Consider the following 26848-nt stretch of genomic DNA (forward strand, 5'->3'; position numbering starts at 1 on the left):
GGTTCAATTAAACGAAAAATGTATTTATACACCTGAAGAAATCTAAGCAAGTGGGAAGTTGCTCTTGCATTGGATATAGTATAGTTATTTTTGCTAATAAATTATCAATATGCTTCCGAATGGTTATTTTGCACATAATTCCCTTCTATCACGTACAATTCATTGTTTATTTCATTTTACTAAATTGAACAAGATTTCTTTTCAACTAATTTTGTCAGATTTTCAACTTAGTTGAAAGTTATCATCATCATTATTCTTGTTATTCCTTTCATCTATACAACAATTTATCCTTTTCACTTTCCAATCTGAAAAACACTTTACCGTTCAAGCCGATAATTTTTAATTTCCAACAACTTTTCCGCCCTAGCCCCTAGGGAAAGCCCACAAATCCCTACGTGTTCCAGTCATACCAACCTCAATTTGCGATTAAAATTTGTGACAGTACGGCGGATTATCAGCTGATTGATAAATCGAGAGCAGAATATTTCTTCCTGAAAATAATATCAGTTACGCCCCAATTCGCCCGGAAAAAAAATCCAACGCCCGGTTGAATTGCAACTGTCAGGAGTGTGACCATTAGTTCAATACCGAGTTGATTGATCATAATGGCTGAAAACGGGGATGTTATTGAGGGATTTATATGTCCTATCTGCATGACTGATTTGAAAACACCGAGTCAGCTCACAAAACATTTTGAGGAGGTTCACAATGATGATCCCGAGATATTAAAATCACTCAAAGGTAAAAACAAGTGAAAAATTGCTTTTATTTTCATATAATACAGCTATTTTTGCTAATAAATTAAGAATGACATAATCTTCTTCTATCCTATTGCATTTATTGTTTTACATTATTTTGCTCGATTGAATTATATTTTTTCTATGATCAATTGTGTTAGATTTCTTGTGAAATTTCTTGTATTAATCAAATGATGGAATGATGCTATCTATGTTGTCTCGAAACTTTGATTAAAAAAATTGAAATCTTAAATGTAAACGATTACAATTTACGCGCTTCCGTTGGGAACTCGAAGCAAAAAAAATAAAATGCTATAAAATAAATCTGTATTTCGAATAACCAGAGGCGAAATAGAATGACTGATACACCACAGACGATATGCACAAGTTCTGAAATTCGGAGATGCGGAGGAAGCCACAATAGCTCAATTGGCAGAGTACCTGTCCGGCAAACAGAAGATGTGTGATCATACCCCAACTGAATTTTTTAATTTGTGCATTGATAATTATTCAATAATTTCCCTCATATAGAGGTCCGGAAAGTCGATGGATAGCATATAGCATTCCGCTTTCCAAGTAATTTATGCCTTAAAAACATCTAAGGTTAAACCGTGTAGAATAGCCCAGGGGATAATACAGATAGAATGACTGATTTTTTTCATCTTCCAGATCTATTCGGAAAAGCTAAGAAAAAGATTCTGAAGCAGGATGAGATTAATGAGAGTTTATCCGAGCCAAATGTATCGATCAGCAAGCGGAGGACGAGTCCTGAAATCAATTGGGGGCCACAGGAAATCGGTAGATCATCGGATTTCATTGAATCAATTTTTATAAATTAATTAAGAGTATTTTGGTTATTGGTACTTGATTTCTGATTCATAGGTGCTATAAAAACGCATACCGTTTACTTCAGAGACATCAGGAATGCAAGACTGGAGAGATACTCTGCTGAAACTAATAAACTGCTGATTAGATTGGATAAATTATTGAATAATTTGCCGACTGATCCAATCGATCGAAAAGGTAACTTTGATTTTCAGAATTGCATAATCTGTTGTAAGATAGTTGATCGAGAATACCATTCGATTCGAAATGAAACTTCAAAAATCTTTTTAGAAACAGAGTGTTTTCAAATTTTTTACATTTCTTCAAATATTGAAATAAATGTTAACGTTAAAGCCAACATGAACGTTTTTCTTTTACTTTCACAATCTTGCAGTCCATGAGAAAACCATAGTTCCTTGGATCGACGACAAAGACGTTAAACTCTGCCCGAACTGCGCCAGAAGTTTCCACCTAGCAAGGAGAAAGCATCACTGCAGGCTATGTGGTGCTGTAATGTGTCACGACTGCACAATGTTCTTATCTCTACTAGATGCCAGTATGTACCATAGAAAAATCATCATCAACCATCAACTCCTTTTCACACTGACTCTCCGATAATTTCCAGGGAAAATGACGAGCCCAGTATCCGTCCAGGACGACTCAGCAGTTTCGCCAACAGCGCCAGAATCACACTTAACAGGTAGAATCCTCCGAGCTGGAATCGGTCTTACAAAACTTGCACGTTCTCCATCGAGTAGTAGTTTAAACAGTGTTTTGTCATTGGTGAATGATCCAGCGAGTGGTGAACAGCATTTTCGGTTGTGCATTCACTGCAAGAATCTTCTGGACGCCAGGCAGAGGCTACAAGCACGACAATTCTCAAAACCAATAATCAACAAGTTTTATGAGACAATGAGGACTTACATGGAGGAGGCGACCAAGTTCATGACGATGTATCAGAAAATGTGGGAGTCCTTCAAGTAAGTACGAACGAGTGGTGAAAAATCGATAGAAAAACAGTAGATGGAATAGATTGGCTTAAAACCGTTACATCAGAATTATATTGAAGGGTTTCTTCGTGCTAATGAGTATCTCGAAAAAATTTCCAGTGAAGGAGAAACGACGTACGACCTCCGAGACGCGCAAATCCTCCGAGTGAAGATAGCAAAAATAGGTGAAAACGTGGACAACATCAGCAAACGAATTCTAGCGATTGGAACAGCTGATGTGGACAATCCACCGCAGGGGCAGGCCCTCAGACTCCACCAGATGGTCAGAGCCTCTGCCATGATTTTTCTGAAAGAGCATCTACTGACAATCCCTTCATTGCCAAGTGAAGAGGTGTACCTTGCACTTCAAGAGAAACGCCAGCAAAGGATTGAGGAGCGAGTGGCCTTCGAGAGGCAGTTGGAGATTGAAGAAGCTTTGAGGGAGAGGCGAAAGGAGCAGAGGGTCGATAATAAGAGTGGAATGAGCAGTTCATCGGTTAAAAATAATGAGGTAGAGATTTTTTCTCAGAGAAAAAAAATCGAAAATTCAGGGCCGAAAACTCTATTCATTTATTGATTATTAATTACTTACTCTTCACTATGAATTTATTAATTGGTCAATTGATGAAAATATGTGTATTCAACAGCCAATAATGGAAAAATCTGATGGCTGGGGGCCATCGAGTGCAGTCGCAATGCTCCCCTCAAGTACAATGGACCCAATTATCGAGCAAATGAACAATCTACGGTCCTACATAAAGCAGGCACGGGCTGAGTGTAAATATGACGAGGTAGCAACCCTCGAGGGCAATTTAAAAGAACTCCAAAGTGCATACTTTGCAATGAAACAGACCAACGATAGTTAATCGTAAAAATAATAGTCAATTGCAAGAGGATTTGTAATCAAAATAAGTAGATAGACCTCTTTATTATTCACGATGTTTGATATTCGCCATCACCAGCTAAGTCGTTCAATGTTTAATGACATTTATAAGAATATCCATTCCAGTAATTGTACGAGTCAAATCCATGGCATTTATTTTTCAATTTATCTTTGGATATTGTGATGTTTTGTTAAGCTTAAGTGTTGGATGTGAGCATATCTATGTGGCTTGTAAATAATTTTTACTAAGTATTTTGTTGCATCTTTCACTTGAAACTTAGTTGTTTTACATTATATATTCTATCGTAAAAAATATTTATCATATAAAATATAGAAATTTATATAAAAACAAGGAGTATTTGATTGAGATATAATACATTCATCTGTGACGTGTGTCGTCACCAATATGCGTTGGATTGAATATTATTTCAATATTTTCAACTCTAAGAAAGTGTTAACACTGAGCATCATCAGCGAGACAGCAGTACGACTTTCAAAAGGAACTCGTTTAATTGTCTTGAGTCAAGGCTTGTTACGACTTTTACTTCCTCTAAATGATCAAGCTTTGTCATCTTCCCAGCAACATTGGCATTGCCGTAACATTGCGGCGCACCAGTCCGAAGACCTCACTAAATCATTCAATCGGTAGTAGCGACGGGCGGTGTGTACGAAGGGCAGGGACGTAATCAACGCGAGCTTATGACTCGCGCTTGTTGTCCTAAAAATTAGTAGTCAACTGTCCATGAAATTTCATTTTTTCCTAACAGTGTATTCTCATCATTCAATTATTAGAAGAATCGTCGGTTATTTGGAAAATTGAACCCTTCCAATATGCCCATTCTCGAGGATTTTACAGGAACCAACAAGGAAACCTCTTAAATCCCAAACGTCACACACCCATGGATAATTTTCCCTCTCCTAGAACCTGTATATCCCACAAATGTTGTCCATTCGCTCTTATTTGACAATCAATTTTTGAAATGGAGTAAAAAATGACATTTCACACGAATAACGTTTGAAAATCGCTGACAATCATCGTTTGAAAAATTCTAGAACTGTCACAGGTAGGTCTTGAACATTTCCTGAAATTACTGAAGGATCGGCTTCCTGTTGGTCCTCTCCAGACTCGTCATTCTCTGATTTCAAATCGTCTGGGAGGATCTCAGACATAGCAGGCAGATTGAAATCACTAGACTGCATCGAGAGTGTTTGGGCGTCTGTCCTTGAAATCGTCGCTTCGGAAGAATCAACTGACGAAGTCGTTTGAGTGTAAAAATTACTGCCACTGTTGTCTCCATTATTTTGCGAGGGCTTGATGCCCAAGAGTGAGATACTCGGTAGAAGATTTGTTACCTCAACAATATCCTCACTACCCCTCAATTTTTCATCTTCCTTTATATTCGAACTGAATTTTATCAAGTCACTTCTTTCGTCTTCAGTTCCATCGGTGCTCTTCGAGAATTTCATCAAGTCTGAAACTTCGTGGGGATTCCTCTCAGGAAAGTCTTGGACGTTTTTGTTCTGCCCTTCAACGAAATTCATTTCGATAATACCAACACCTCCCTCAGGGTAATTTACGTTATTGGCGTCAGCTTCTGCTGTTGATCTGTTCCAGAACTGTGATCCCTCTTCGTTTGTAGGAGAATTAGACTCTGGGGGATTCATTTCCTCGAGTAATTTTGAGAGGTCCACTGCAGCTGCTGGACCTTCTTGGGGACGTTCTGCAGGATCTCCTGTAGTGTTTAATAATTAAATGATTAATAGAAAAAATTTCGCTTCACATTTTCTCCCAAATTAACTGACTCCCGGAATGATTTAACAGTTTATACTGAATCGTTCACCTTTTAAAACATCCACTGCTAGGTAATCGGCTGCCCTTAGTAGATTCGTCTCAACCAACAGTTGAATCATTGAACCCACAGTCGGTCTAGTTTTTCCCATAGTACACCACTCCGCCAAGAACACTTCAGCGGCTGGACGTTGTTGGTTCTTCCCAGCTTCTTCGATTAATCTGATTCGAAAAAATTTATTGTTTATTTCTCTGTGGCCTAAAACGCTGTGGACCCATAGAAATATATGTAATGGACCCGAGTGCATGGATTCGATTAACCGAATTTATCACACGCGGATAAATAATAGAAATAAGCATCTTTATTGAAAATTGATTTTGAGCGATATATTCACCATTTATTGAATAAATTAGAATTTGATCTGATACTGAAGGTATCAGGCGAGTAGAAAGTGTAAAAAAGGTAATTAAAAAGTCGTCGAATTACTGGCCAACAGAAATTGAATTTATGAGTTTTAATTCCCTCGTGGATTCGATTGCATCAGGTCATTGTCGCACCCGCGATGATGTCTCCACGAGGCCGCCAAGCGCTGACTCCGCACCCCAGTTATCCACATTCGTCGAATATACGGGGATTTTTAAACACGAATATCGACGTTATTTTATATTTCTTCATTTTCTGTTTCGATTTGAATAATATGTGCCACTTTCGTGTCCTCATATTTTCCGGATCAACGGGGGAATTTAATAACGTTATTTTGGGGCACAACATATACATTTTTTTAATAAAAATTATTAGAAATAAAATGTTTGATGTATTTATGTTGGAAAAAAGCAGGAGAATAAATTATTAACCTGACATCTTCACTCGTAAAACGGGGAATATCCTTAGATCCTGGTATTTTTATACTCGCCATGAGAATTTTCCATGAGTCAGGACTGAGTGCCCTGGCTAGGGAACTCAACTCACTAATCGTCAGTTTTCTTATTTCCGTATCTGCAGTCACCATTTTTCAACCGGAATTTCACTCTAAGAGCTTCTAGATGGGAATTATGAAATTCAGTAGTAGAGTAATTACATGAAAGTTTGTATCAAATCACTTGTTGTTAGGTATGTTCTTACTAGGAACTTGTATACAACACTATAATCAGCTGTTCTACGAATGTTGTGATTCATCACGTGCTTCACTTTGCAACTGCCACTTGACTGCGCAGTCTCGCCATGCACAGCAGACTAGTGGAGGTGGTCTCGAGAGTAAAAACTCCTGAAATGTACCAAAATAATATGAAAAAATATGACGGATAGCTTGGAAAATTTGTTCTTTTTCTAGGAATCGAAAGAAACAAATGGATGGTGATCTGAAGACGAATAATTTTAACAAATATTAAAAAATTATGTGGTGGGTCGGTGTGGAAGACGCCATCTTGCTTGGACCCCTTCCCTCTGCCATAAGAGGCTTCTAAGATGGCGACGCCCTCGCTTCCTATTTTTAAACATTTCTTAAAATTATTTATCCTCGTTACATCATCCTCAACTCGCTTCATTCGGTTTCTGTAAAAGGAGCAATGTTTAAGCCATTTTTCACATTTTTCCATCCTTTTTGGGGTGAGAACGCATAGTCCAAAGTTTTCCCCGTATTTCAGTACTTTTTGTTTGAATTAAACAAGCATTCAACGCAACCTTTTTTAATAAAAAAGTTTTTAAAAGTATTTTATTTCATATTTCGTATAGGCATAACATTGATACAATTTTCCTCCACAAATATTCACAATTCTCTCATTGAGAAGAAAAAACATTTTCATGAATAATATACTCCATAGAAAGTAATTGATTAGATTACGATAAAAAAATCCAGTAGTGGGGATGGGCGGACTCCCGAATTTCTCCGCGCCTACAGCCCCTAGCGAGTTGCGGGACACTCGATTTTCAGACATGTACCGACCACTTGCGTTCTAATGCGTGATTCTTATTTTAAACAATAAAATATGATCACTAAACGTCAAGTAAACAATTTTCAATCAATTTTAGGCATTGGAATTATTTATTATTAACAATTAAATTGTTCAAATCGCCCTAGCACCCAAACTATGAAGTGTAGAGGAAAATTTTCAAATCACGAATTGTCCAGAATTTCATAAGAAGAATTTTGATTCATTATCAATTTTACGTATCTCTCGTAGATTCCGAGATATGAGCAATAAACTAGTTACGCAACCCGACATAGCGCTCTCTACTTGCGGCGCGTGGTGGGCTTGAGAGCGCTGTTGGGTCACGCAACTCTTTCCTTGTTCATATCTCGAAATCTAAAGGAGATATGCGAAATTGACAAATGATAAAAATTATTCCTTATCAAATTCTAAATGAATTTTTGTATATCTTCCATAGTTTGAGCGCTCGGGCGATTTAAACAATTAAATTGTTGGAAATAAATCGTTGCAATGCCCAAAATCGGTTGGAAATTGATTACTTAACGTTCCGTGATCATAGTCCATTGTTTAAAAAAAGAATTACGCATTGGAATTGACCTCACACATGCTATCACAAGCGTGCCTGAGTCTTCTTGAACACATACTCATCATAAATAAACGAAGTAACAAACTCCGGAAACTCCCTTCTATTAACTAAATCGAAGAAAATATCATAAGCAGTGAGAACCTTCTCCACCTCAGCAGGATCATCCCCACAATTCCCTAAAATACCTGTCAAAACTCCCTCCGCCCGATTTTTCACCAACTCCACGGTGACAAATCCCCCCTCCTCAACCCTCGCTCGATGCCTAATCCACTGCCAGATCTGAGATCTGGAAATTTCCGCTGTGGCAGAATCCTCCACCGACCCACCCAGAAAGAAATGCCCACTCCCCCTCAGCCAATTGTAATTAAAAAGAATCGAAACCCTGATGTTATGATCCAACCCCTTAATGGTCACTCCCCCCTTCGGCAAACTCAGCAAATCCTCTCCTGTGATCGCCCCAGGACTTCCCAAGAATAAAATCTGATTGGGAAAAGGTCCCCCATGATCTCTCCACAAGTCATTCATATAATGCACCAATTTAACATCGTAAACCATGAATCCATCGACTCCACTCTGTATTTCCATTAGTTTAGTCTCGCAAACCGTTCGGAGAACATTTCCAAATTCTTTATCGTCAGGATGCGGTAGTAATTTAGCGGCCATTCCACCAGTGGCATGTGCTCCCCTGCGATGACACGTCCTCACAACCAAATCCATGTACTTCTTCAAGAATCTCTTGCTCATGTCGACGTATTTATTCCTGTCAGGAAGCAGAAATGACTCGTCACCTCCGAATTTCGAGATGATGGAGGCTGCATAGTCCCAGATGCCGCAGTTGAGTCCCAACGAGTGCTCCCGAAGTTCATAAAGAATTCTCTCCATCTCGAAACTAGCCAGAATGTTCTCTATCAAGACACACGCCTTTATGGCGCCATGGGGAATCCTCAGTTTTAATTCGCTCCACCAGAAAATGTCGTTCCACAGTCTTGCCTCCTCTGAGCTCTCAATTTTCGACAGGTAAAAGGCGGGACCTGAGCAGAGATAGGCATAATCATAAATTATCATTATCATTAATTTCATAAATACTCAATCAAGTAATAGAACTTAACAATTTCATTTATTAAATTAGTCAACAATCAAATATTTAAATTCCGAATTATTTTACCGATCAATAATCGAATTCGGAAGAATGACGATTATTTGATAATCTCTAATATTTTTTCGAAAATTTCCAATTATTTGCCTAATAGTTATTTCGAAAATTTAAATTCTCAATTATTTATTGTTTTCTAAGTTCCAATGATGAACGAATGAATTCGGTTATTTTGGGGAAAAAATTCTCTTAATATTTCTGGAATCATGATTGATGCCGATCACTGGACCTGAGTCTATCCTGTGGAGGATTTTTCCTGTGTGGAAGATGAGGAGGGAAAAGTCGAGGATTGGTCCGGGCACTTGTCTTCCGTTGATGCTCATGTTCGCCTCGATCATGTTCCAGGCTCGGGGTCGCAGGACGAGGACTGGTGATTGGGAGATCGGGGGGACGTTGGGGAGACGGTTTTGGACGGCTTTGAGGACATTGTGGAGCCCGGAAATTTGGTTGGCCCAGGTGGGACAGTGGCCGTCGTCAAAGTCCACTTGGATTCCCTGGACGTCGGATTGCAGGGCTGAGGTGAAGTGAGTTAAGTTGCTGGGGCTCACGTCACCCAGATCTAGATGTCTGTTTTTCAAACGATCGCCTGAAATTGAAGGGATTCAGTGGATTAATTGAGAGATGGGGACATATGGGAGTGGGGAGAAATAACTTTTCGAGATGAATTGTCTCATCAATTGGGACAATTGTCTCATCTTTTTACAGGGAATTTCGGAATTTTTTGGAATTTATTGCAGGAATGAAAAATTAATTTGGTTTCAATATTCACGACAAAAATAATTGGGATTTTCCGCTTTTCATTTTTCATTGGTATAATAATGGAAATTATTTTTGCCGATCTCTGATTTTATCTTTCTATACAACTTTCTTTATTGAGACATTTTCTACAAAAAATCCTTGGCACAATTTTTCCAAATTTGTTTCACTCTGTTTTTCTCCTCTCATTCCTATCGAAAATATCTCAACAGAACAAGTTCGGCAGAAAAATAAAATCACTGATTTTCTTCGTAAAAAAATTTCTGTCCGACATTTCTATAGAATCGACTAATACGAAGTTGAAATTCAATAGAATTGTCTAGCGAATTCGATAGTTTTTCTATGAAATTTTTTCGCAAGTAGATTCTTCCCTCCATTTCATCTCAATTCATTTTTGTTTTGCTTCATTGCAAAAAAAATGAATGAAGAGATTAATTTTCAACTCACAAACAGGCGAGACTTTCCAATCAGCATTCCCCTCCACCGTCTGGAACCTCGGGACCTTGGGCTTGCTCTTGAACTCAGCCTTTCTCCGCAATCTGTCACTGTACAGTCTCTCGATTCTCTCCTCAAAGTGCACTATCAAGTCCACCATAAACGCAATGGCTTCAGGTGTGAATAATTCATCGAATTCCCTTTTCAAGCCCTTGGGCGCACCGTTCAGGAACACATCGCTGTTTCTTCGATAATGCTTATCAGAAATTTCGAGTGTTGAGTTTTTTTTCTCAACGGTGGAGAGCGCAGAGAGGAGATAGTCGTCCATTCTCCACTGAGGGCGATTCATTACTGACAGCATTCCTCAATTTTTCGCATTCGGATGGAGAAATGGTACTTGTTTGCTAATGATAAGCAGCTCCGATTGGTTGGGGTCGAGTTGTTGTCGTGTCTCTGTGTTGAAACGATGCAAATTACGTTATCTTTGTGCTTGTTTTTCCTGAATATTTATGTTCCATTGTCTGTTTTTTTTTCAGTCAGAAACAAAACACGAGCAACTTCGGTTCTTATCAATTTATATCTTCGGTTTTTTTTTTCTGATCGTAACTATTCTCGTCTCCTGACATTCGAATCAACACATGCGTGAAAATTCTGTAGAAAAATCTAATGCTTTCTCGCAGAAATTCTATTGAATTTATATCTGAGCTCTTCAAGAATTCTCTTAAATTGTATTGATCTTTTTTTTAAATCCAGTTTATTCAAGGTCGCTATAGAACTTCGATGGCTATGGATATAAGCGACCACAATCGTTTAAAAAAACATTTTCATGAATTTCATTGACATTCGCATTTACGTGAGTTTGAGAATTTCACGGTTTTCTCAAATCCTCCTCGACTGTTCAACAGTTTCTTCGACTCTGTTGGTAGTGATGTTTCATTGCTTTCGGATTGAAATTCTGGACATTCTAGCAGAAGGTGCGTCATCGTAAAGAGGCAGCACATCTTGGACATTTTTTGGGTTCTTATTACACATGAGGCGGTTGTGACTGAAGTTGGTGCGTCCGATTCTCAATCTATAGATCGCTGAATCACCTGTTCTGGTTTTTGATTTATGTTCAGGCTTTTCTCGAATATGTTGTCTCTTACGGTATGGAGTTTGGTGCTGAGTGATTCCTAGTCCTCATTTCATTTCTTTTTATTTTGATCTTTGTCACGCTACTTTTTAATTAACATTTGATAGAAGAAATTCAATTGAATTAGCTTTTTCTACATGGATTATACTTTTCAGAGTTTTTTAATAAAAATTCTTGGGCATAAATTTTCTTCAGGTTTTCCAACTATAATTTTTTTCATTACAAAATCCAATGGAAAAATTGGGAATTTTTTTTCCTAGTGTCTGTGGAAAAACCAACGCCGATTAATTTCTCGCGAACAAATATATATACATATACATGATTTTTTTCATTTCTTAAACAATTTTTTTAGAATTCCTTGGAAAAAGCGCTCGGTTTTTCCATTAAATTGTTTCGAATATGACGCGGTACATTCGTGATTATTACACAGCATATTTGTTGATTCAATCGAGGGATTTATGCTAATCTAATCATATAATTCATTCGAAGATTGTTAATTGTTCACTTATTTCAAGAGGAATTAATTTCACGCACGAAAAAATTTAACAAAAAAATCTAGTGAATTCCTTAGACATTTTTATTGAACTTTCTATTAGTTTTTGGTCGATTCATTTGAAATATCCAATAGAGAATATTCTATAGGGTACAGTTCTGTTTCGTACTTTAATTATTATAATTGTTCCAATTGTTATCATCAGAGCCACTTTGATATGTCACTCGCATTCTCATGGCTTTTAGCAATTCGCGAGCCGAATTGAAATGCTCTTTTCGGGAAATGTGATGTCTCTTTGAGGCCTAGCTTAAATGCACAGAGACGAAGCAGTAGTTTATCGCCTATACCAGGGGGAAGATGTTCCACAGGACAGCATCTGAAAGGGAAAAGGGAAAACGATAATATTTTGCATTCGGTGTTGCATATAATAATTCATGATTTTTTGTTAATGAAAAATTTAAATTGAATCTTAACGACAAATTAAGATCTATGAAATTTTGACGTTATAATTGAATGGAAACCAACAGTTTCCATTGATTTTTTCATCTTATTCTGAATTCTCGATGATTAAATTGTCTTGAAATTTTAAGGGCTCTGTCACTTGATCAAAATTTACAAGAAGTAGGGGAGGTTGGGGTAAAACGGACACTTTTGACTTTAATCAGGGGTANTAAATTTTCTTCAGGTTTTCCAACTATAATTTTTTTCATTACAAAATCCAATGGAAAAATTGGGAATTTTTTTTCCTAGTGTCTGTGGAAAAACCAACGCCGATTAATTTCTCGCGAACAAATATATATACATATACATGATTTTTTTCATTTCTTAAACAATTTTTTTAGAATTCCTTGGAAAAAGCGCTCGGTTTTTCCATTAAATTGTTTCGAATATGACGCGGTACATTCGTGATTATTACACAGCATATTTGTTGATTCAATCGAGGGATTTATGCTAATCTAATCATATAATTCATTCGAAGATTGTTAATTGTTCACTTATTTCAAGAGGAATTAATTTCACGCACGAAAAAATTTAACAAAAAAATCTAGTGAATTCCTTAGACATTTTTATTGAACTTTCTATTAGTTTTTGGTCGATTCATTTGAAATATCCAATAGAGAATATTCTATAGGGTACAGTTCTGTTTCGTACTTTAATTATTATAATTGTTCCAATTGTTATCATCAGAGCCACTTTGATATGTCACTCGCATTCTCATGGCTTTTAGCAATTCGCGAGCCGAATTGAAATGCTCTTTTCGGGAAATGTGATGTCTCTTTGAGGCCTAGCTTAAATGCACAGAGACGAAGCAGTAGTTTATCGCCTATACCAGGGGGAAGATGTTCCACAGGACAGCATCTGAAAGGGAAAAGGGAAAACGATAATATTTTGCATTCGGTGTTGCATATAATAATTCATGATTTTTTGTTAATGAAAAATTTAAATTGAATCTTAACGACAAATTAAGATCTATGAAATTTTGACGTTATAATTGAATGGAAACCAACAGTTTCCATTGATTTTTTCATCTTATTCTGAATTCTCGATGATTAAATTGTCTTGAAATTTTAAGGGCTCTGTCACTTGATCAAAATTTACAAGAAGTAGGGGAGGTTGGGGTAAAACGGACACTTTTGACTTTAATCAGGGGTAGAAATGTTGATGAAATTTAATAATTTTTCTTTCAATACAAAGAACAATTCTTTCCCTTTGTGACGAGTCTAAACTGAGCTCAATTGATAAATTTGTTTTTGAGCTATGAACAATTAGAAAAAAGTCTAAAGTGTTCAGTTTACCCCACCCCTATATCACACCATAAAATTCAATGAAATAAAATGAAATTAATTCATTTTCATACTTTCACTACTGAATTTTTTCGTACCTCTCCCAAGGCTTGAGACTCGTCACAAATCTGACGAAATTATCGTCGAGGTATGGCAGCCTCGACTGCTTCCCGTGATCCGAAACCACTCGATCATCTCTCCCCAAGTTCCTCTCAGATATTCTTTTGATTTCTGTCTCAAGTTCTTTAGCCAGTCCCACCCACCCACTGCGTTTTAAGATGGTCCTGTGCCTGGTGTAGCCGCCGAAGAGCTCGTCAGCTCCCATCCCAAGCAGGAGAATCCTGCATGGAGACTCGTAAGATTTATTCGTTCCAGCTAGAGCTCCAGAGCCTCTGGCTGCAAACCAGAGGGCACAACCAAGGCTCTCGTCTAATATTGTTCGAAGGGGGTGAACTACGTGACAGATTCTCGTTCGGAGACATTCTTCCAACTCTTTTTGAGTTACGTTACTCTGGAAATGAAGAAAAATTTCTTAGTTTACGCACTTCAACTTGATCATGAGTATTGACTGGAAAAAAAAACGTGCGACAAAATTTCATGGAAAAACATAGAGAATTCTATTGCATTTCTATCGAATTTTCTTTTAGATTTTGACCAATTCCATCTGCTCGTTTTATTTAATAGAAATATTCAATGAATTATATCCTACAGAAAAAAAACAATATAATTCGTTTTTTTCTATACAACTTATTCTCCTAATAAACCAAAGGGATTTCCTTATTTAATGATGAAACGTCGATATATTTTATATAAATTCCACGATTCAATTTTCGAGTTTATTTTGTTTGACTCTTTCAATGAAAAGAGAAAAAAATGAAGCGAAGAAATTGTATTAAATTCATATTGAGAAATGGCTATAGAAATTGTCAATAGAAAAAAGTAATTTAAATTTCGCCTAGTTGAAAAGACGTGTCACCGATTTTTCCTATCAAATGGTTTCTGTTGGATTTCTCTTCAACTCCTATTGAAAATCCTACTGTTTTTTCCAGTTAAAAAATATATAAATAAATTCTATAGTCTTCTAATACAGGGCCTCTACCTCAACGAAATTCCACTCTCTCCCCGGAGAAATTCTCTTCAATTCCTCCCACGCCTGTCTCCCAGTCTTCCTATCAGGAACCTCAAAGTTAATTTCCTTCTTTCTCTGTTCGATCTTATCTTCCCACCCCTTCTTATCGAGAGTCCTATTCTCCTTCTCCGCCTTTTCGAACGCAACATTAATCAGATCAATGCTCTCCCCCGCCGGTAAGAATTCATGAGCAATAGCAGCAAGAATCGTTGAGTCGAGGCCTCCGGAGAACAACAGCCCAATTTTCGGATGTGTACAATTCACAGTTTTATACCTCAACCTCGATTCGATGCAATTCCTGCAGTAATCGGGTTTCTTCTCAACTCTGAGCCTAACCGACTCTCTCAAACGCTTCAATACTTCATCGACGCGTTTAGAGATCTTTGGATCCGCGAGAAGATTCTCCATTACATCTCCCCTATCATCTATACCAGATATTAAACTGAAGAATGGAGAATCCTCTGGAAGTGGTTCTGCGGTGATTTCATTCTTTTCAGTGGAGAAAACGGCATTTTTAATGTTTACATCAACCCCCAGACGTTCTTTCAGGGCATCAGAAGCTCCTGGGGCCTCTCTCCAAGGGACTAACGTCAAGTTGAGATCATCCCTTTTTAAATCGAGCATGTAAACCCCCAAAGCCGGTACTTCCCTCCATTTCTCAAGACTTTTACTGGCAACTGACGAAATTATCAGACGCCTCTTCTCTTCTTCAATTTTTATTAATAAACTGTGTCGTCCGATGGAATCTCTGCCGAAATACAGCGATTCTGAGGGTTGGTCGTAGTATATAAAGCTGAAGGGACCCTCGACTGACCCCAGGGTGTGGAGGATGTCTCCAGAGCTTTCGAGGGCTGTATAGAGGTGTTCAGTGTCGGAGATTGAATCCTGCGCGAGGGGACCGGAGAATATATCTCCATTCCATAGTAAGACGTTTCCAATTACTTCTCTGAAGGGTTGAGGAGTCATGCTGGAACCCTGGGTCCACAGCACCCAACCTCGAAATTCAGCGTTCCACTTGCCGTTCATGTCTCCTCCGAAGAAAACAGGACGAAGATCGTCCGGTCCTCGGCGTCTGTTGTTGGTGGAACAATCTCCCAAGTCCATGCATTCGCAACAACTGTAACCTTGTTGCAGTTCTTGATCTGTCCAGTGTTCAAAAAGACAAAAAATCCCGCACATGTTGACGGCTTGGTGTGATTAAGAGAACATAACCTGAACGAAATAGCTTGATAATCAATTCGAGAACATGCGAAAATCGTGTTTGAACCGGGATTTTTCTGTCTCTTTTTCCTCTTAACGTTGACATTATTTTCATTTCTGACAGGATTTTCAATTGCATAATTTTTCTCCGATCAAATTATGAATATTTGAATAATTACAAATCAATGAATGATAAGTTATTATTTTGGTATTTTAAGCGATTGGTGAAATCAATTTAACATCTTCCTCGACTGGCATTCAACTCTTTCATTATCATTATTACTGTTATTTACATTTTTATTGTTTTCTAGAGAATTTTCTCGCTTCGTCTCAATCATAAAAAAATATACATTAGGTTTCACTTAATTGCATGTGCATTTTCATGCTTTCCGTGAATTTTAAAACTATTGGCTTTTGAGGAAGTAATTACAAATTTGAAAACTTAGGTTCAAGTCTGGTTTCTATTGGATTTCTGTTGATCTGNCGTATTGACCCGGAAAGATAAACGGGAAATTGATGAAGTCGTTGTAATCACGGAAATCACATGATTAGATTTGAAACAGATTAGCCATTTGAAACTAATGATTTTCAATCAATCATTTTATTCTATCATGTCAACAATGGTTCACCAAAGTTTCCCAGCATGGCAATCACAAAAACTATTTGAGACATCATAGATGACAAACTCGTTGGAACACATCTTTGTAAAATCCTGTATTCTATCAGTCTTCCCATTATCTTCTTAATGTGGAGTCTAATGGATGCTATATCTCGAAGTAATTACAAATTTGAAAACTTAGGTTCAAGTCTGGTTTCTATTGGATTTCCGTTGATCTTTCTATTAGTTTTTGGCTGATGCTATCAAAATGTTCAATAGAAATCCAATAGATTGATAATATTCTAGCGAATTTGCTAGGTTTTTCTAGGAATTTTTTTCATACGTATTGACCCGGAAAGATAAACGGGAAATTGATGAAGTCGTTGTAATCACGGAAATCACATGATTAGATTTGAAACAGATTAGCCATTTGAAACTAATGATTTTCAATCAATCATTTTATTCTATCATGTCAACAATGGTTCACCAAAGTTTCCCAGCATGGCAATCACAAAAACTATTTGAGACATCATAGATGACAAACTCGTTGGAACACATCTTTGTAAAATCCTGTATTCTATCAGTCTTCCCATTATCTTCTTAATGTGGAGTCTAATGGATGCTATATCTCGGGGTAATGGCACTTCGTCAGTAGTCAAAGCCTCCCGTTTCTTCTGAAGTGGGAGAGTAATCAATGAACATTTTTTCGTCTGGCATAAATCCTTGATATCGAATCTACTCTCAGCCATGACTGCGTCGCCTTCCTCCAAGAATTCCAGGATGTTAGACTGACGAAAGAGGTCTCGGTCACTGATAGAGCCCCCGAAGGCGGTAGAAACGAAGCAAATCTCCCCCGTAGGGACTACACCGATCAGGAATTTACGAACATTATTGGCTGATTGAGGGATTCCTTGTTTTTTGTAATCCTGTGGTCTCTGCATGCTCACTTCCATTACCTCGACGACGACCCGTAGGTTCTTGAATTTCTCAAAACACTCGGGTAGACCTTTTTTGCTAGTAATTTCTCGAGGTGGAAAAGCATTTCGATCTTTGAATTTTTGGTACAGAAACTGGATCCAGGTGCCAATAATTCTTGAAATCCAACTGTAACTCAAACCAGTGCGGAAACTGAGATCTTCCAGTAAGAATCCGCATCGCAGTCGTGTGAGAGTTAGAAATAATTGATCCTTCTGACTAATTTTTCGCTTTGAATACCTCTGCTTAGCTATCAATGGAGTATCGTTCCCCTTCCAAATTCGGAGGTTCGATGCCTCAGGATTCAGGATGTTCCACAAGACATCGAATTGTTGGTAATTGAAACCTGTGTAGAATTTAAATGCTGATTCATTTCGCTGCTGTTCATCATAGCCGAAGGAATTGTTCTCCAACTGCATTCTTAATTCTGTAATTTCAGCTTGAAGTTTTTTTATGTAAATTCCCTCCACTTCCATACAGGTTTCTGTGGTGGCATCTTGAGTTTTTGGATCGACTTGGCACTCTTCGTCATATTCAGTTTTGATTTCAGTCGGTGTAGAGATAATCTCGGCCTTGGAAGAATTAAATGAAGATTATTAGTGATTGATAATTAACAAATTGATTTAAAATGGTGGAAACTTTGCATTTCAGTTGAATTATTCCATGAAAGGTACTAAAAATGCGGATAAATCACTAGGTTTTTCCGATTTTTCGGATGTGTCTACTGAATTGACCTTGCAATTGCATATTTAAAAAATGTCGATGTTTTACCTCTTGTTTACAAACAACTTCGTCACTGTTCAACAGAGGATCTTCAACGATTGGATGATTATCGGCGGTGATAACAGTCTCAATTTGCTGTTCCGCTTCTGTAATGTCATATTCTACTTTTGGTGATATTTGGTCAAATTTCGGGGGAAGATCTTGCTCTGGGTCATGAGAAACTGTATGTGTCAGTTTGGAATTCACACGTCGCAATTTCACCTAGATAAAGAGTAGACATGTTACAATGATTTTATTATTTAAACTTTGAAGGTCTGTATTGGATTATGTGTAGGAATACTCAATAAAAACACATTAGTTTTATTCTTCAAAGTAAAACTCTTTAATGATCGCACGCAGAAGGTATATCTTTCTCCAACGAAGTCTCTAGGACGACTAACTAAAAGTCATGAGAGTTTTCACTCTCTGGACCCATTTGACAAAAGGCCCTTGTTTCAATTTTCTTCAGCCTCTCCTTTGTGACTCACCATGAGGACTGTTTTTCTTCACGTCTCTATTTTCTAAGAAAAGCCATAAATGTCACCCTGAGTGTTTGGGTGGAAAAGAGAAAATGTTTAACTAAACTAAGAAATTAATTTTTGTATTCAGGCATGAATTCCAACAGTCTGAATTTAAATGTCGACATTGAACTGTTAAAAAACATTTTAATAATCTGAAAAAAAATTAGAAAGTTTACTTTTTTTAAAGTTTTTTTTCTATAAATAATTTATATACAATCAATTTTCGTAACAAATTTATTCATATTCAGAATTTTACCAGAAATCGATTTCATGCCTAGAAAAAAATAAAGGTTCCGAAAGTTTAAGCAATTCCAATTATTTATTCATGAACAATGACTTTAAAAAAATAATGATTCTGTGCAAACTGTAGTTTGAGTAACGCTGAATATTTACCAGTTTTTTAAAATTTTTCTCACGCAATTTAACTGAGAAATTTGAAGATCAGGGCTAGCCATATCCATAAATTATAATTACCGTTAAATTATTAAGTAGTCAATTCGTTAATATTATTCTCAAATTTTAATTATTGAAGTAATCATCAATTTAAATATTCAAATTCGGAATTCTTTACTAATCAGTAATTTAGTTAGAAAAATTGACGATTCATCAATTGATTGATTTATTATTTGGATAATCGAAAATCCCTTATAAGAAATTGAGTTATTTACTTAATAGAAAATTAATAGTTCCATATTGCTAAATATTTAATTCATCATCAATTGGAAATATACGCGGAAAAAAAATATTCTCGAATCGGGTATATAATATTCCGGAATCGGAGATCGTCCTTTGCATTAATCCCGAACGATCTAACTTGAGTGAATAGTCCCTGGGACCATTGCCAATGGAAATGCGATACCTTTTCCTAGGGCCGTCTTAACGCCCTAAATGTCCGGCTAACTTTCACGGCCACACTCACGCGGGCTCGCTCGCTCTGGAATACTATGTGGAAGCTTTGGGGAGGTGTTTCAATGGTAAAACCCTCGCGTACATTCAATAGGTAAAATCTGCTTATTTATTCACTATTAACTATTAACTAAGATACACGACAGTTTATCGTGGGTTTCGGTTAACGCGTTATTAAGATCTGAGGAGCTGAGGGCTCGGGTTATTAATATCTGAGCTGATTAAGGATGTTCTACACCCTTTCTGCCAAAATTCACGTTTTTTAAATTTTTCTGGCAAACTTATGATGGAATTGACGTGAAAAAATATAACGTTTTTGCGTTTTGTCATTATTTAATGACTGACGAAATTTTAAGGTGGTGCGAACATTTTCCTGCGTTTTCTCTAAACTTTTAAAAAGAATCACAAAACTGTAGAAAAAACGCATGAAAATTATCGCACCACTACGCAACTTCGTGAGCCATTAAAGAATGACAAACCACAAAATCGTTATATTGTTTCACGTCACTCCCATCGATAATTTGCCAGAAAAATGAAAACAACGTCAATTTCGGCTAAAAGGGTGTCGAACATCCTTAAACTCCTATTGAATCGTGTTCGAGTAGCTATCAATCGATCTGCCAGGGGGACAATAGTTGTGCATACCTTGGATTCTGTGCACTGAATTGGGTCGGGATGCTCACTGGTTGGGCCGCATCTACCCACGAAGTGTTTACAGCATATATACGTACTTTTCGTTATTTTATCTAACGCCAAATTCGAGCGATTGCATTTTTCCAACCATCGTTTACATTTCTCTAAATCTTTGTAAGGCTTTGGAAATGGTATGAAGAATACTTTGTCCTCAGGATAACGCGTATCCGAATTACACGAGGCATAGGCGCAATGCTTAGTTGGCATTTTTATAGGTAAACTCGCGCTATTTTCGTTATTTTTTTATTATCAGTGCTTGATTGCGTTCTCACTCGTCTTTTGTTGTTACTGGAGTTTTAACCTCCAGATCATGGAAGATTTCTACTTCTCTCAGGGGCTGGCGTTACATCGCCGACGCTATTGCCCTCACGTGGCGATGTTTTTTTTATTCATTTGTGTATTGAGGAACAGAAGGAAATTGCACGGAACAACTGTAGGAGAAAATTTAATTAAAAAATTCTTAACGAAATTCTTTCGGAATTCTAGTAGTTTTTTGCCGATTCTATTAAAAAAATCCGCAACTTATTTCCGCGTTTTTTCATCAATTTTTAGTCAAAATCAATAGAATTTTGTTTTTCTGTACAACTTATTCGTTTGGAATATTTTCAACTGGAATTCGTGGATAGAATCAGCCAAAAATTAATAGAATTTCAGTGGAAGTTCAATACAAGTCCAATTATAGAATTTTCTGAAAGTTATGTTGAAGAATTTCCCAAGAAAAAATTTCGGGAGAGTAATTAGCACAGAAAAATGAAAATTTATTGACTTTCGCTTTAAAAAAATTTCAAAGCAATGTTGCATAATTTTCCGTAAGAAGCAGCACAGATAAAATAGAATTTTCCAATGAAATTATAATACAATTTGTTTAAAAGCGCTAAATTATTCTTCTGTACGCGTGTGGCATATTTTAACATCGAGACATTTCCTTGACAAAATAATTAATTGCACACAATGAAGTACCTTCGTTTTCAGACATTCTTTGGCAGTTCAAATCCCATCATCATTCTAGAAATTATGAACATTTGACATTTGATTATCGAGATCGTTACAGTAATTTCCCCTTTTGGTGGAAAGTTAATGAACGAATCGTCGTTATTTTGACCAAAGAGAATACAAAATCCGTCCCCAATACCTAGCTTCAGCGATGATTCCGATAGACGCGTAACAAACTCTACTCCGCTATGAATTTATTTACGTTGATCTAAGAAAAATCCATGAAATCGTGTTAAAACTTATGAAAAGCCTACAACATTATCGAAAAACAATTATTGTGACATGTATATAACAACAATAAAATTACCTAATTAAACGTATGCTCTACGTACGTAGCATTCATGCGTACGTAGCATTCATTCTGTCACATTCGGGCTTCCCACGAAATAACGGAAATCGGTTGTAAAATTAAGTTCCATACTCGCTAGAAAGGGCATTATACTAAAAAATGGGGTAATTGTCAAAATTGTTTTTTACTCCTAGATATTTCTCGACTTCATATTATACGCAGTAACCCCCGAGACGCGCATTTGGGTTCTGGTCGGACTCGACACATTAACTTGTCAAAATTCCGCATCAATTATCATTTTTCATGGAAACCTCCGCATTCCCTGCATTTGTTAATCATCATAGCATGTAATCGAGACAGTGGAATGACGAAATTATGCGGATTGTTTATTACACGAATGTTTAAATGCAGCAGCACCCGAAACACCGAAAGTACGAGAGCAACATTCCGAGCAATTGTTCATCATCCTCTAATACTACGAATTGAAACTAAAATTTTATAGTTTAATTAGACATTTGTAAAGACGATGTAACGCTGACGAAAGTGCTATTGTTGTTGAAACAACCCTAAAAAAATTGAAGTATCAAGAACGAGACACCATTTGCAGCATTGTGACGGCGAAGTTGTGGTGTCAGAGTCGTCGGGCCTGTCTCCACGGTCCGCGCTCAAATGCCTAGTTACTTCCTCGAGAAGCTGGCGCACATCAAAACAATCCTGTTAACTAAAAAATTTTGCACTGACGACGTGAAGTGAAGATGGCTGATAAAGTTGCATCACTAGTAGTTGCTTCGGCAACGGGTTCTCCTGCTCCCGCAAAGGCAGAGGTTGCTAAGAAAGCAACAAAGGCGAAAAATCCAAAGCCTAAACCAACTCATCCCAGCACCGCTGACATGGTCAATACCGCTGTAAAGACCCTTGCCGAGCGTAACGGATCATCTCTCCAGGCTATCAAGAAGTACATCGCTGCCAATTACAAGCTCGACACCACAAAGCACGCACTCTTCATCAAGAAGTACCTGAAGTCCGCAGTTGCTGCTGGAACTCTTGTGCAAACTAAAGGAAATGGTGCGTCTGGATCGTTCAAGCTCGCAGTGAAGAAGACCGACGCTTCGAAGCCAAAAGCTAAACCGGCGGCTGCCAAGAAGGAAGCATCACCGAAGAAAGCTGCTGTCAAGAAGGCAGCTAAGAAGACCGAAGCAGCAAAGCCGAAAGCCAAGAAAACAGCTTCTCCTAAGAAAGCTGCAGCGAAGAAACCAGCTGCTGAGAAGAAGGCCGTCAAGCCGAAGGTGGCGAAAGCTGCAACCAAGCCGAAAAGCCCCAAGGCGAAGAAAGCTACAAAAGGACCAACTGCTAAACCCAAGGCACCCAAACCGAAGAAAGCTGCTGCTTCTCCAAAAGCCAAAGCAGCGGCTAAGAAACCAGCCCAGAAGAAGTGAATTGAACATACCAATTCAGTTCAACCATGATCATAACCAAACGGCCCTTTTCAGGGCCAATAATTATTTCTGAACGTACAAATTCACTATCGCTAACCAAACTAAATCCAAAATATTCCTTCAATGCTATTATGATCACTAAAACGTCGAAAGGTATCCACTGAAAGATCTACTCGGTCTACTTTTCTTTTTTCCATGTTTTTTGAGTCGGAGAATCCGCATTTGTTCATTGATTTCATCAAATTCATGCATTCAAACGTTAGAAACAATTGAATTGTTTGAATGCCGATCACCCTGGAACTGTAAGCCCGACAACAAAAAAGTCTGCATAAAAAAGACTTGTTTTTATCGAGCAATCATCTTAATAGCCCAAACGAGAATGGAGACAATTTTTTACCTGCGTTGCGAACACGCGCCGCGTTATGTGCATTGAGAAATCCAAAGTCGACCCGTAGACGTTTTAGTGGACATCTTTTGACCCCTGGGGTATAGACTAGGGACCGCTGCTTTGATGTGCATATTTACAGTTGTTTAGTGCTCGTCAGCTTGATGAACACACACTCCGAATCATGAGTACAGATGCAAAGTTTTTAGCTCAATGAGATTTATTAAGCACCGAAACTTAACACTACTAATTCAGAATTCTACTATTTTCTAAATTCATTACTTATTACTGATTTCTGTTACTAAGTCATTACTAATCATCACTAAGTCAACTGCATTGACCGTTACTTTCGACATTCAATAGAATTGTTATTGAATGATAATGATTTTAGAATTATTCAATCGAAGTCAAAATGAACGGTGATCAAATCTAACGTTATCAATATCATATTACATTATTCTATTATATTGTTTTGGCGATCATGAGAGTTACGTTTGAATAATCTGGTGGCCCTGAAAAGGGCCGATTTTGTTTTGTTAAATGTTAACCAAATTACTTCGAGCTGGTATATTTGGTAACGGCTTTGGTGCCTTCTGAAACAGCGTGCTTGGCCAACTCTCCGGGGAGAAGTAGACGAACAGCAGTCTGAATTTCCCGAGAAGTGATGGTGGAGCGCTTGTTGTAGTGAGCCAGTCTGGACGCTTCAGCAGCAATACGTTCGAAAATATCATTAACGAACGAATTCATGATGCTCATGGCCTTGCTGGAGACTCCAGTGTCAGGGTGAACTTGCTTCAAGACCTTGTAGATGTAGATAGCGTAGCTCTCCTTCCTCTTGCGCTTCTTCTTCTTGTCGGTTTTAGTGATGTTCTTCTGGGCCTTTCCAGCCTTCTTCACAGCTTTGCCGCTAGCCTTGGGTGGCATCGTCGTAAAATTGTACTCTTCACTGACTGAGGAACAGAGGTGAAATGTGATTTCGCAGGGAAAGCCGTTGTTTTTAATACAGTCCGCGTCGACAGCGCCGAACCAATCAGCTACGCTCAGTTGCGGTGATGCGCGCGCATTGACTCGGCAGTCCATGCGTCTGAGGCTATATAAATGGTGGAGAGCGTCTGGAAAAAATATTAAAACCTCAGTTCTCTACCGGAGAACTGCTTTTAGTAAACGTTAAATTTTCATTCTATCATCATGTCTGGTCGCGGCAAAGGTGGAAAAGTCAAGGGCAAGTCAAAGACTCGCTCTACCAGGGCTGGCCTTCAGTTCCCAGTTGGTCGTATTCATCGTCTCCTGCGCAAAGGAAATTACGCAGAGCGTGTCGGTGCTGGAGCTCCAGTTTACCTCGCTGCAGTTATGGAGTACTTGGCTGCTGAGGTCCTCGAGTTGGCAGGCAACGCCGCTCGTGACAACAAGAAGACTAGGATCATCCCTAGACATCTCCAATTGGCAATCCGTAACGACGAGGAGTTGAACAAGCTGTTGTCTGGAGTCACCATCGCTCAGGGTGGTGTTCTCCCCAACATCCAGGCTGTTCTCCTTCCCAAGAAGACCGAGAAGAGCAGCTCTTAAATCGCTCAAACAAAAATCGGCCCTTTTCAGGGCCACAACATTTTTAATACGTTGGTTAATCTTTTAAGCTTTAAATACGATATTCTAATATTCCGTCATTGAATTAACTCTAAAAAATTTAATCCTTACCCTCATGCACTTTCTGTTACGGTGTCCTATAAAAACTTGGGTGAGTTTACGTTTTCGGGGTCGCTGATTTCGAATTTTTGGGTTTCCAGCCCTACAGATTGAGTTATAAACTGTTCTAGCTTTCGAACTGAATGAGATTTCTAGAGGTTAAACACGGGATTCTAATTGATTCGCATTTTTTAACTTTGAACAATTCTTTCTCTAATTCATTGTCGTCAGTTAATATGGCATCGGTGTTACATTTAAGCCAAAGTCCATGTGACATGGAAACTACCGTGTAATTAGAAACTTGGGCTATATACTCGTTTCGAAGTGACAAATATCCATTCGACAATAATTCTCAGTTATGGAAAATAATACGATTCCACAACTGGATCCCGTTTTTTAAAGGTTCATGGTTGGATGACTAATGGTATATTGGATATTACTACGAAATTCCCTTTATATCTGAAAATGATCAATTTTACCCAGTGCGGCTACATTTGTGTAAATATCAATATCAAATATCAATCACTACCCAATCGCTGATCAATACTGTCATTTAATTTATTACTGAGATGTACGTTAGATCTCTCTGAAATTTAGATAATGATGTAGCGATTTTGTTTTACTAGTTCAAATTAGTTTGTGGCCCTGAAAAGGGCCGATTATTTTTAGTTTAAGTTGAAACAACTTAAGCTCTCTCTCCGCGAATACGACGAGCCAGCTGAATGTCCTTGGGCATGATGGTCACTCTCTTGGCGTGGATGGCGCAGAGGTTGGTGTCTTCGAAGAGACCAACGAGGTAAGCCTCGCTGGCTTCTTGAAGAGCCATTACAGCTGAACTCTGGAACCTCAAGTCAGTCTTGAAGTCCTGGGCGATCTCACGAACAAGTCGTTGGAATGGGAGTTTACGGATGAGGAGCTCAGTGCTTTTCTGGTAACGACGGATCTCACGAAGAGCTACGGTTCCTGGCCTGTAGCGATGGGGTTTCTTGACTCCTCCAGTTGCTGGCGCACTCTTGCGAGCGGCCTTGGTGGCTAATTGCTTCCTGGGAGCCTTTCCTCCGGTGGATTTACGGGCAGTCTGCTTGGTACGAGCCATTGCGTCAGAGAATTGCTTTCAAAAGTGGCAGCAAAACAGTGAAGTTTGGAGTTACGAACCCGGTATATATAACACTGCGCGTAGTTGTGATTGGTTGGTAGAGTGAAGTGGGGATACCTTATTGACGCAACGCCATTGGTGTACTTCCGAGAGGTGCGAGACGCGCTACGCGACATCTATAAAACCACGACCGTTTGGCGAAAATGCATCACAAGCTTTTGCTGGCTTATTCAGTCTTGACGTGTTTTCTGAACTGAAGTTAAAATGACTGGTCGCGGAAAGGGAGGAAAAGGATTGGGAAAAGGAGGAGCCAAGCGCCATCGCAAGGTACTTCGTGATAACATCCAGGGAATCACCAAGCCAGCTATCCGTCGTCTCGCTCGTAGAGGTGGTGTGAAACGTATCTCCGGTTTGATTTACGAGGAGACTCGCGGTGTTCTCAAGGTATTCCTTGAGAACGTCATCCGCGATGCAGTCACCTACACCGAACACGCCAAGAGGAAGACCGTTACGGCTATGGATGTGGTCTACGCACTGAAACGTCAAGGACGTACTCTCTACGGATTTGGAGGTTAAGCTTAACTCTACGAAATAAACAATCGGCCCTTTTCAGGGCCACCACATATTCATCACGTAGAAATGAAATTTTCGTTGTATCGTAGTTTATTATGCAGTAATAATAGTGATTATC

The 26848-nt window shown here is 38.3% G+C and overlaps 10 protein-coding genes across 11 annotated transcripts; 4 read left to right on the forward strand and 6 right to left on the reverse strand.

Moving 5' to 3' along the window:
• Positions 1–451: 451 nt before the first annotated feature.
• Positions 452–3828, forward strand: LOC107048866 (rabenosyn-5). Of its 2 annotated transcripts, XM_015272298.2 has the most exons (8): positions 452–741; positions 1407–1535; positions 1620–1760; positions 1957–2118; positions 2188–2262; positions 2359–2542; positions 2672–3062; positions 3199–3828. In XM_015272298.2, exons 1-8 carry the CDS (start codon positions 606–608, stop codon positions 3415–3417), a joined length of 1437 nt encoding a protein of 478 aa, XP_015127784.1. In that variant the 5' UTR covers positions 452–605; the 3' UTR covers positions 3418–3828. The 2 variants fall into 2 exon arrangements, with proteins under 2 accessions (XP_015127784.1, XP_015127783.1); XM_015272297.2 differs by having other exon boundaries at positions 2188–2542.
• On the reverse strand, positions 3098–6625 carry LOC107035533. Its single transcript, XM_015253002.2, has 4 exons — positions 6347–6625; positions 6079–6263; positions 5276–5445; positions 3098–5167 (listed from the first exon to the last, which is right to left on the reverse strand). The coding sequence occupies exons 2-4, from the start codon at positions 6231–6233 to the stop codon at positions 4467–4469; spliced, it is 1026 nt and encodes a 341-aa protein (XP_015108488.1). The 5' UTR covers positions 6234–6263; positions 6347–6625; the 3' UTR covers positions 3098–4466.
• A 286-nt stretch (positions 6626–6911) lies between these two features.
• On the reverse strand, positions 6912–10458 carry LOC107048892 (malate synthase). Its single transcript, XM_015272336.1, has 3 exons — positions 10095–10458; positions 9121–9477; positions 6912–8769 (listed from the first exon to the last, which is right to left on the reverse strand). The coding sequence occupies exons 1-3, from the start codon at positions 10441–10443 to the stop codon at positions 7763–7765; spliced, it is 1713 nt and encodes a 570-aa protein (XP_015127822.1). The 5' UTR covers positions 10444–10458; the 3' UTR covers positions 6912–7762.
• Positions 10459–12751: 2293 nt separating this feature from the next.
• On the reverse strand, positions 12752–15885 carry LOC107048868 (asparagine synthetase domain-containing protein 1). Its single transcript, XM_015272304.1, has 3 exons — positions 14591–15885; positions 13590–14002; positions 12752–13066 (listed from the first exon to the last, which is right to left on the reverse strand). The coding sequence occupies exons 1-3, from the start codon at positions 15797–15799 to the stop codon at positions 12892–12894; spliced, it is 1797 nt and encodes a 598-aa protein (XP_015127790.1). The 5' UTR covers positions 15800–15885; the 3' UTR covers positions 12752–12891.
• A 427-nt stretch (positions 15886–16312) lies between these two features.
• On the reverse strand, positions 16313–20590 carry LOC107048869. Its single transcript, XM_015272305.1, has 4 exons — positions 20228–20590; positions 18165–18377; positions 17047–17965; positions 16313–16590 (listed from the first exon to the last, which is right to left on the reverse strand). Exons 1-4 carry the CDS (start codon positions 20480–20482, stop codon positions 16430–16432), a joined length of 1548 nt encoding a protein of 515 aa, XP_015127791.1. The 5' UTR covers positions 20483–20590; the 3' UTR covers positions 16313–16429.
• A 1689-nt stretch (positions 20591–22279) lies between these two features.
• On the forward strand, positions 22280–23046 carry LOC107048937 (late histone H1-like). The gene has a single exon (XM_015272391.1). The coding sequence runs from the start codon at positions 22313–22315 to the stop codon at positions 22991–22993; it is 681 nt and encodes a 226-aa protein (XP_015127877.1). The 5' UTR covers positions 22280–22312; the 3' UTR covers positions 22994–23046.
• An 859-nt stretch (positions 23047–23905) lies between these two features.
• LOC107048916 (histone H2B) lies at positions 23906–24331 on the reverse strand. The gene has a single exon (XM_015272363.1). The coding sequence runs from the start codon at positions 24300–24302 to the stop codon at positions 23931–23933; it is 372 nt and encodes a 123-aa protein (XP_015127849.1). The 5' UTR covers positions 24303–24331; the 3' UTR covers positions 23906–23930.
• A 196-nt stretch (positions 24332–24527) lies between these two features.
• On the forward strand, positions 24528–24944 carry LOC107048884 (histone H2A-like). Its single transcript, XM_015272325.1, has one exon. The coding sequence runs from the start codon at positions 24567–24569 to the stop codon at positions 24942–24944; it is 378 nt and encodes a 125-aa protein (XP_015127811.1). The 5' UTR covers positions 24528–24566.
• A 757-nt stretch (positions 24945–25701) lies between these two features.
• Positions 25702–26179, reverse strand: LOC107048852 (histone H3). Its single transcript, XM_015272283.2, has one exon. It carries the CDS (start codon positions 26155–26157, stop codon positions 25747–25749), a length of 411 nt encoding a protein of 136 aa, XP_015127769.1. The 5' UTR covers positions 26158–26179; the 3' UTR covers positions 25702–25746.
• A 204-nt stretch (positions 26180–26383) lies between these two features.
• Positions 26384–26771, forward strand: LOC107048857 (histone H4). The gene has a single exon (XM_015272288.2). The coding sequence runs from the start codon at positions 26422–26424 to the stop codon at positions 26731–26733; it is 312 nt and encodes a 103-aa protein (XP_015127774.1). The 5' UTR covers positions 26384–26421; the 3' UTR covers positions 26734–26771.
• Positions 26772–26848: the final 77 nt, after the last annotated feature.

The sequence above is a fragment of the Diachasma alloeum genome, unplaced genomic scaffold, assembly GCF_001412515.2.
Source record: "Diachasma alloeum isolate Michigan unplaced genomic scaffold, Dall2.0 Dall_scaffold_00198, whole genome shotgun sequence".
Taxonomy (NCBI): domain Eukaryota; kingdom Metazoa; phylum Arthropoda; class Insecta; order Hymenoptera; family Braconidae; genus Diachasma; species Diachasma alloeum.